This window comes from Pezoporus wallicus, unplaced genomic scaffold, assembly GCF_028554395.1.
Source record: "Pezoporus wallicus isolate ANWC-B61680 ecotype Strahan unplaced genomic scaffold, APGP_CSIRO_Pwel_v1 scaffold_6445, whole genome shotgun sequence".
Lineage (NCBI taxonomy): Eukaryota > Metazoa > Chordata > Aves > Psittaciformes > Psittacidae > Pezoporus > Pezoporus wallicus.
Window position 1 is genome coordinate 4299995 of NW_026641753.1, and position 10531 is coordinate 4310525.

General features: G+C 37.3%; 1 protein-coding gene across 1 annotated transcript in view; it reads right to left on the reverse strand.

Annotated features, from left to right (window-relative positions):
• CHM (CHM Rab escort protein) overlaps positions 1-1349 on the reverse strand; it is a 65992-nt gene extending 64643 nt beyond the window's left edge. The window contains exon 1 of the mRNA XM_057425107.1: positions 1226-1349. Within this exon, the coding sequence (XP_057281090.1) occupies positions 1226-1274 (49 nt within the window). The 5' untranslated portion in view covers positions 1275-1349. The remainder of the gene's footprint in view (positions 1-1225) is intronic.
• Positions 1350-10531: the final 9182 nt, after the last annotated feature.

Below are 10531 nucleotides of genomic sequence, written 5' to 3' on the forward strand. Positions count from 1 at the left end.
ACCTGAAGGCCACAATTTGACAGATTAGTAAACTCCAAAAACACAGCTCCTGATTTCACATGGAAAACAGTATTGTTTTCAAGTGTTTTCACTTCTGGTCCTGCAACCAATGCTCTGAGCTGACCATGGGAGCTCTTCATAAATGCAAATGAAATCTAAGTGTAAATCTTGGACCTATAAACAGTGATGTATTGAATATTTTAAGACTAAAGCTCAATGCTGAATTCAAGCAGGGGGGTGGGGGTGGTGGTGCTTAACAAGACCAGTTCAAACCAGGACACTGTCACTGTGTTCTACAAAACAGAAATCTATTTCCATACTTAAAGATTATGATACACAAGCAGCAAGTACCTTAATTCTGAACAAATATTCTTAAACTTGTCTTGTAGTTACAGTGCTGTGGTATGTTTCAGTGAGACATTCAAGATCTCCACCATTATTCACCTGAACAGCAAACAGGATGCACTTGTACAGGATACAGAAACTGCAGGCAGTTCCTGAAAGTTCAGTTAAGTCTCTGATATGTGCCATCATTCAATCTTATGATATATACTGAAAAATACACTTTAATGAGGAGAACTCAAGAAACAAAAAAAGTTCTGGGTTATTCATATGCAGGCACAGAGATAGGGAAAAGCTACTGTATTATAGAATACAACAATAATAATAAAAAAAAAGGTAGTCAACATATACCATACATTCTGCAACACCGTGAAGTTTAGCTCTTCAGAACTATTTTCAGTGCAAAAAGTAATCACGTCCAGAAGGACAGTGTTTCAGGAGTCAGACAAGGCCCGAACAAGGGCCTTATCTCAGGTGGGCTGGAGCAGCAGGTGTGCCCCGCCGGCTCATGGGGCCGGGGTTCAGGGAGACCCCCTCCCAGCGAAAACCAGCGCCACACGAACTTCCGGGACACCTCTATTTGTGAGCAAATCTTGACACTTAATCCTCAGCAGCGGCCTGCAAGCGCCCGGGGCACTGGCGCAGCGCAGTGCTGGCAAGTACTCTCGGCAGCCACACACAGCCTAGCCCCCTCCCGGCCCGCCCTCCCCAGACGACGCTGCCGCCCCTGCACTCAGCTGCTAGCTCTGCCTCCCGCTTTCCCACTGCCCCTCTCGAGCGCCAGCACCTTGACACCACCTGCCCGCCCAGCCCCTCCACCGCTGCCACCCGCAGGCCTGTCCCCCGCCGCAGTAACCCCGGCGCAACCCGCCCCGTATCCTACCGGTCCCTATCACCACCACATCAAACTCTGAGGGCAGGTTGTCCGCCATCTTGGGAGGAGCACCGTCATGTGGCCGGCGCTGCCGGAAATAGGGGGCACAGCGGCCAAAGCTTCCGGGCGCTGCCGCGGGGCCTGCCGGGAGGTGCAGTGCCGGTGGAGGGGTACATAAACCGTGTGGGAGCCCAGCGGCGGGCTTTGCCTCTGCGTTGAAATGAAGTGTCAGCGCGTTATTTCTAGTCATTAGTCTCACATTCTTGCTTGTTAATTAACAGCCATATTATATGTTGGACTGTACGTTGTTCTCTGCATTCAAAAACCTCTGTTTTTCTCAGTCCATCAACTGACATTAACTTTTCCTCTGAAGCCTTAAGTCACACTTAGGTCTTCCTTCACCTCATGAAGAAATGAAGAGTGAAAACCAGAATCCACCATTCCAAGGGTGCCCCTTCTGTATCACCAGTCTCAGTGCAAGATCAACAGGACTAAAAAGCCATGTTTGAAAAAGCCAGATGCAGTGATGCCAGCAGAATAACTGAGCACAGGATACCTGTGCCAGGGAAAAGTTCTAGAAAGTTCTAGAAAGTGTGTTGCTTTTTATTTTGAACTTAATGGCTGGTTCAGCTTTAAACTAATCTCTTAATATTATTCATTGTGTATGATTATATTAAAGTCTTAACACCTTAAATCAATAGTAACAATAAAGCAGCTAGCAGCCTGTTAACACCTTATTACAAGCTCCTTGTTCCCATAGCAAAAGAATAGTGCAATCAGTATAAGGCAGCTAATGGAAACCAGAGACCACCTTACCCCTGCGGTGCTGCAAGCCTAGAGCTGAGTACAGCGCAGAAGAGTCTGGCAGGAAACATCAAACAATGCAAGCACAAAAAATACATAGACTTAAACATCATCGGTACTTGATTAACATGCTAAGAAATATGTAACAGAGAAAATTAGTAGTTACGGATTAAGATAGAAAAGGAGCAAGATCAAATTTTACATGCCTTATGCTTTCAACTGCCCCAGACAGACTAAAAAAAAAGTAATACAAAATATTCTTTCCTGCAGCTTCCATAGTGCAAGTCTGTGAATGGAGCTGTCACTTCTGCTTTTTAATGTGTAACAACAGAAATTTAGCTCCAGCATTCTTAAAGTGCTGGATCACCCTGACCTGAAATGTCTGGAGTTGAGGAACAAAGCATCACTACATTGGTTCGATCAGATAAGACAAATCCTCTTTGCACATCCTTTTCTTACTGAGGGAGGGCATACTCCTGAAAGTAGAATTTCATTGCGAAGACCTTTTGTTATTGGTTAGCATAACTGTAGGACTGCACTGGAACAGAGCTGTTTCATTACCAGCGTCTCGCTGTTTCTCAAATGCCTCAGTATTTATCCCACCACAGAATGCTACTGTTTGGTTCTACAAGTTCTGTTAGCTTCATTCACAAGATGCAATCAGTGCAATCCAGTTTTGTGATGACAGTCGTTATCCACTGGACCAGAAATTCTTTTAAGTGCTATTTATTTGACAAAAATGGTTATTCAGAATCTTCAGTTGCAAGGTTTGTCAGTCCCATAAAACACAAAAATACATCTCTGTACTTTACAGTTCTAATATCAGCAAATACAGAGATAAAATGTGTAAGTATGAATATTTTTTATGAGAATTTCATGGACCTTGAGAAAATGTCTTAACATGTTTTTCTCTTTAGCTATTTAATTGCAATGTCATATTAACAGAAAGCAGCATACCCAATTCTGCATGGATGAATAAGCACATTCAATAAAGAAGATTTAACAAAGTAAATCAAACACAGGATTAGACATTTTCTGCATAACAGACCACAAAATGGGCATTCATTTTACGAATAGATCTTCTACAGTAGAAACAAATAGAAATGCACACCATCGTAATTAAACAGAACATCCTGTGGCCTGATTACAGAATTTCTCTATATTTTGTTAAACTAGGTCTCATCAATTAGAATTGTCAAAACTCATTCTGAAATGCACACTGACGAGACTAAAGGCAATTTTTAAACCATTTGTGCTAAATATATTTGATTTTCTATGTTTTATGAAATAATTCACAATATTGAAGATCATTTACAGAGTGTTTTCAGCAATAACAGTTCAGAAAGATGCATGCAAAGATCAATTTAAAGATGCCGATTTTAGAAATACTCTTTCTATAAGCAAATTTTCCAACTCTGACTTCATCAAAGTACTTTTGGAAATAGTCATCTTGGCAAGCCATCATAAACTGTGTGTTTTTTCTTTTCCCAGGTAGAAACACTGAAGCCCAAAATAAAATCAGGAAGAATAAGCATTAGAATTTTGGAGTTTCTCGTAACCTCAGGGTCTAGTCTCAGATTGTCTGATCAAATATTTCTTCCTCCAAAACCAAGCAGGAAATATTTTGTATTCACAAAGATGATTTTTTTAAAGTTATGTAGTCTTTTTATCCTGCAGTGACTTCTCATGTGAAATCTCATTATTCATTCCATTATTCACTCAGTGGATAGAGAATTTAATTCTACTTGAGTACCAGTTTGAATGAGAATCAGCACCAGGATTGGGCCTATTAGCTGCCTGAAACATCCATTCAATAACCTGATTTATCCCAACTAAATGGCTCATTAGTTCAGGCAGCAGGCAGCAAGAAAATGTTTGTTTATTGCTGAAGCTATGCATGGTTGTCATACAGAGTTTGCTGTTACGAAACTGTCAGTCACTCAAGCATGCACAAACTAGATTGTTCATTAACTACAGAAACAGCCACTCTACATTCAAGCCTATTTATGACAATATTAGTTGTTTCCAAATTTAACCTAAAATCTGATACGCCTTTATTCTAACTTCTTCTTTGTTACCACTATCTGTATCAGTCTTTCTTCCTGTCACTGCTTGCAGTGGTTGGTCCCAACCATACCCATAAAACACACTAGGGTCTAATGCCTCTAATAAAATATAAGTAACCTGCAAATTCTCAATCGTATGTAGACACTTAATTCCCATGAATGGTATGAATAGTCCCTTGATACAGTAATCTTGGCCTTGGTAGATCAGTGAACTAAACATTTTAACCCCCCCCAGGTAATTAAATCCACATTTCTCACTAAGGAGTGCTGAAACTGATTTTGAAGTTGCCATTGTGATTAGTAAGATGTGAGTAAATTATAGGATTGCTTAGAGAGACAGGGAAAGAGAATTACATTTCACTCTACTTCTGTAAGCATGCAAGAGAAGAAGTCTGTTTTCCCAATCTTTAATTAATGACACTCTGCAAAAATTCTGTAGGTCTCTCACTGCAGTCAAAACTGTCTTGTACAAAGTGAGCACAGAGAAGAAAAAACAGGATTGTAGCTTTGATCAGGCTGCTCTACCAGCGTAACTGGCACCCTATGGAAGGGAGGCTACACTTCAGCTTCCTTACGGATTGACTGTGAGTATTACAGGCTTCCTAAAACTACACATGTACAGGATGAAGGAAATAGTCTTTTCAATAGCCCAAAAGTTCAGCTTTTTTTTTTTTTATGCTACAAGCTAATCTTTAATGCTTAAAATAGCTGATGAACCTAGGATGATGAGTAATATGCTGCAGTTTTTATTGCTTGTCTCTTAGAGACATGTGGAGGAACACTTACTTTAGGAATTGGAGACTCTGAGAACTACTGGTAGTAGAATCAGACTGCATCTTGATTTACATTGACCTAAAACCTTGTTATTAATGCATTATATGCAATATATGGTGTCAGTTCAGTTTTTATTTAGTTAGATGAATTCTCTCAGTGCTCTGTGACAGTGTCTAAAATAAGCTGGTATAGCACATGAATTATTATTGCTGGATCTTCTTTTATAGTAGGGTTGGGATTTTTTGAAGCATTCAGGCATGTTTGTAAAACAGGCTTTTACCTTCCTTATTTTCATTCTGCAGCTTTTTTTTTTTTTCTCTTTTCAGATTATAAAACTGTACTTTTTGCGCCTCCTTAGGTAGAGACAGATGGAGTAAATTATTTTGGGGCTGGACTAGATGATCTTTGAAGGTCTTTTCCAACCCCAATCATTCTATGATTCTATGATTTTTGAAACTGAAATAATGTCAATATACTTAGACAAAGTACAAAAACTTCTTTATACTTGTTCAGAAAAAAAATAATCAGGAGTTCGTGACTATGCATTGGGTGTAAATTTTTAAAGGAATGTGCTCCTTACCAGAAGTTTCCTTCATTTTCCCAGTGGATTGAAATGTGCTCTTTACCGTATCTAAAAGTTTCTTGAGAAGACACAGTGGTATTTCTGGCATAAGTTTGCATATCACTTTTATTTCAGACATTGCACCATATATAGATTTCCCGTTCTTCCTATTTAAATGAATAAAAGAATATGCAACTTATCACCACTGTGTCATCATTCTGTAAATTTTAATGGTTCTTCAAAATATTAAAACTCCCAAATTCAAGACTGGTCATTAAGATGGTGAAGTCAGTTACCTGAGAAAAAGCTTTCCTACACTGGTGTCAAACTAATTTTGAAGTGTGGAATATCCACACTGCAGATACATTGGAATAGGCAGCAGTCAATTTCTGCCTAACATCAATGAAGAGACTGGTATCAAAGACAAAAGTGTGATCTAGAAACAATGTGGAATAATGCAGAGTAAGGCAGAAGAGAAAGCAAGCAATGTAATTTAAATCTTTTTGGATATACATAGTTGAACCTTACCTATGATAGTAAGGATTTAAATTATGAAAACTCAGAGAATATATGTACTTTGTATATGTATCAAATATGTTTGTATAGCTTAATTACATGTTCTAAGTGATAACTTGGCATTTTAAAAATACTCTTAATAACTAATCTCTTCTGTTTCATCTGCAGGAAATGACATTGTTAGAACAAAATTTTATATTACAGCATCGATGTAAATTGGAAAGAGTTACTGAAATTCTGCCATTATAAAACTGGATGTTACAAGGCACAGTTTAATGCTTTGTGTCCCAGCAATTCCCTAATTTGCATATTCCAGCATCTAAAAGTCTTGGTCAATTATAATATTTCAGAAATTGTCAGTAAACAACAGACAAAAGAAACTGATTGCATATATAGAACTCCTATTTAAAGTTGTGCAGTAAATCAAGGTTAGTAAATATGGACAAGTGTGCCTAATGATATTCAGCTACTGCCTTACTTAATTTGCAGTATTAGTTGAAATAGTTTTTATTGCATAGTGAGGTTTTCAGTCTTGTCTTCTCAGGGTTTACAAAAACTACCTTTTCTAACAGATCTGGAGATTGTAGCTTATGTAGGAAATTAGTCTCTTCTCTGGAAATGTTCTTTGATATGTTGCATTTCTTTTAGTCATCTCTTTTAACTTGTTGCCAATTTATGAATATGGATTGTTTGGCCATTAAGGCATACTCCAAATTCATTACAGTCAACAGAAGTTTTACCATGAGATATTCATTGTCTACATCATCGTCTTTTCTGATTGATTAAGCAAAAATAATTAAAGGTGAAATAGTAATACCAAAAAACCAACAGTTGGTCTGGGAGATGGATACTACAGTTTATGAAGCAAAAAAAATACACAACCAACCACAGAGAGGAAGGCTGGAGTTCCTTATTTAAGAATGACAAGTGCAGGATTCTTAAGTAATTTTTTTAAACAGTAGTATTCTTCAGTCTTTGAAATCATAAATGGCATATGGCTGAAAAGAGAGGATAAACCAAGACCAAGTTCTGAAACTGATAAAGCTCTGTTAGGAAACTCACCATAAATATTATAATCTAATTAAAAGGGTTTAAAGTAGTCCATAAAGCTAAGTGAATTGATGTGTCTCATATGCAGTATTTCTACCTAGACTTCACCAGAGAAACCATAAACAAAAGACTATAAAGGCCTCAGCTGAAATGAGTTCTTGCAAGTTCAGATTCTTGTGAAGACACACTTATCACCAAGGACTCAAACTAACTGTATCCAAGAGACATCTAAAAGCTAGGAGTAAATAATAGCAAGAGACTGATTTTCAGGTAAAGGAATCTATCAGTGATAATAGTAGGTTAAGAAAACCAAGTATAACAACTGCACTTGAAATTATGTAAGCAGATGAATAAAAATGATACAGCAAACATTATTGTCACTTTGAGAAACTCTGTGTTTGAGGCTCAATATGCCTCAGTTCCAATGCACTGGGTCTGTCAGTGCTCTGCTTAGAGCTCTGCATTAAGAGCAGAGATTTAGTACAGGCCTTACAGCTGCAGTGGTGAAAAGTTATTAATGTTATCTGAGGGTGCATACAGTCAGTGGAGGAGCTGCCAGACATCTTGCTCTATTTCCCTCTGAAAGGGCATATATGAATATATCTGTCATTCGTAGGAGGGTGATTCTAGGAGAAGTTTTAGTAGTTAAAGGGCTGTGTCTAAAAGGCAACTATCAGCTTCTACAGCCATCAGTCTTGTCCATAAGAAACAGGAATATATGTGATCACATTTGATTAAATTTACTAAAGCTATATACAGCAGAAGCCTCCTGATTAAGCATTCCCCTCGCAACATTACAGTTAAAGCAGGTTTTGTATTTAAAATATTCTGGTTAGGATTTTGAAGCCAGAGAGTAGCAACAGTGGTCCACTGAAATTTGAAACGAGATTAAGCTCAGCTTGCCTTACAGAAATGAGAACAGGTTTAGGTTTTCTTTCACAAGTTGTGAACTTGTGCCAGACTGTATGTAGTGATGCTTTTGAGAATTCAGAAAGGACACTTACGATTTAACATCTATTTTTCATTAATCCAACATAGTACACTGTTTAAATGCTAGCTTTTCTTTTACAGAAAATAAGGCATCCACATTGTACTTACTAAACTTTCATTAAACTGTATGTCTAGGAAAAGAATGTTCCTACTGTAAACATTATGTGGGTTGGCTATATGAAAGTATTTAATGCTTTTTATAAGATTTTTGCATTTTAATCTGTTTTCAGGGGACAGTGCAATTTAGCATTCTAGCATATCTGAAACCTGAATTTCAGCACCACTGCCTTGATAATAGGGTGTTCTCCAGTTTATGTATTCTTAGATTGATAATGTATAAAATGAAAACAACAGGAGGTCACACCTTTTGTAGTCTGAGTCAAAACTTAGGTTTTAATGTATCAAATCATAATGCAGCATACTAATTAGAAGAGGGGTTTTGGTTCAGTCTTAGCATCATCTTTTTTTAGGGTAAGATCTAGCCTTGGTGGCTGTCAGTCTTAGCAGACATTTACATCATAGATCCACGCAATACACACAGTACAGTTCTTTCATAAGGTAATTTCTCCAGTAGCAGAATTGCTCATTGTTCCCCAACATGCAGTTATTCCTAGAATTATAACCATCTCCCCCAGAGCAATTCTGCATCATGAGCTCTCTAAGGGAAAAAAGACTCTGAGCCATTATATTTCTGCTGTGTGCCTAAAAAATAACTCAGAAATGCTAAAACAGAACTAATGGGAACCCAATGTTCACTCCCCTTTTTTCTATCTAACTTCTGCGTGGCACTACCTCCTCTGTTTAAGTAAATAAAAAGAATGAATAGGCCATAGTTCCTCGTATTCTGAAGGTGCTATATGAATATTAATTCTATATAGCTTATATAGACCCTTCAACCCTTCAGTTAAGCCAGAAGAGACCGAATTTTTTCCCCCACTTCAGAAGAATGCTAAGCCGTTGTAAATGTTGAGGCAGATTATTAGGAAGATTTGCAAGAATTAACTACTTAAAATGGTCACATTCATTTTAAAGAAAAGAAATATAATTGGTATTTGCATAGAAGAAAATGGATGAATTTAAATTTTGGTTGATTATAATTATTGTCATCATAATCATCATCATTATCTTTGTATGTCTAAATGACTGATTCAAAGAAGAATTTTAACACATTTCACATGTCAGTGTAATTCTTTTCTGTTTTGTGCTTTAGTGCTTGGGGATTTTCATTTGCTTTTTTCTGTCTGAACTTTTCATGGAAGCTATTGTAATCTTTTTAAAAGGTGGAAAAATGTTTCAAAGGAAGTAAAATCTGGAAGTATTACATATATTTTTTTCAATAAATTTTAATCAAATTGTACAGAAAAACTGATACACAGATTCTGTGCGATGGCACTTCAAAATGCCTTTAAGAAGGAGCTTAAGAAGGAGATTTTCAATACAAGGCTGTACCTGAGTCTGGACCATTTGACCAGATATGGGATGCTAGACAGTGATAGTTGCATACAGATTAGTAGGTGAACTATCTGAAGCAGTGGTGCATTCAGATGAAGATATCATTCAAAAAGTCTGTTAATAAATTGGAACTGCACATAGACATTGTGCTCCTAAAGACTTTCAAAGTTACTAATAATTTTGTATATTTCAATACTGTGTATATTGATACAGCTGGTATTTCCTTATGTATTCCATATTATTGTTGCTACAGTAAAAAGCATGAATCTGATCGTGTGAATTTATCAGTATTGATAAAGAGTTCAAATCCACAGTATCTTTTGGTGAAAGGAGTTCTTTTTTCACTGAGTTTATATCATGTCCAAACAGAGATGAGCAATCAAGATCTCCAAGGCCTTATACTATGGAAAGCAAAATAAAGTTTCGTAATTCCTGTTTCCCTAATAACTTTGAAATGTCTCTGAAAAGCATGCCTTCCCTGACAGAGGGATCATCACAGCCTGTGTCGTAGCTATGATTTTTGACACTTGCCATCTTTTAAAAACAGGACTTGGGTTTTCCCATAGCTTAATCTTTAGTGTTAAGTTAATTTGATTCCGTTAACTCTCTAAATTTCTAATGGAAACAACTGTTAACATGTAGAGCTTAGCACAAAGTAGCTAAGCTAAATGTGATTTTTCATTGTCTTACATCACTTTAGTTCTTAGCCCCGTGTAAACATGCAAGCGAGAAAACTAGCATTTTACTTTGTGCTGTCCAGTAAAAGACACGAAGTGCAGACTGGCAGATACATCTTTATTACCAGGAATTTAAGCCTCTGTTACACAATTGTCTATGTACTGTGCACATGTTTCTTGGGTCTTCTTAAAAGGCTGTAAGTAAACAATGAAATTGGATGCATTATCAAATAATGCTAAAGAGCACATTAATGTCAAGAGAGCACTATTATGTGGAAGAAGAAGGATTTCAGTCAGCAAAACCAAGCTCCAAAACAATGCTTTTCAGTCTTCTATTAAATAATGGCCAGTATGGGTAGCCTCTTGCATAAGGACTGGTATGCCAAGCATTAAAGTCTTGTTTCTGACCAGGTTACTGTGACTT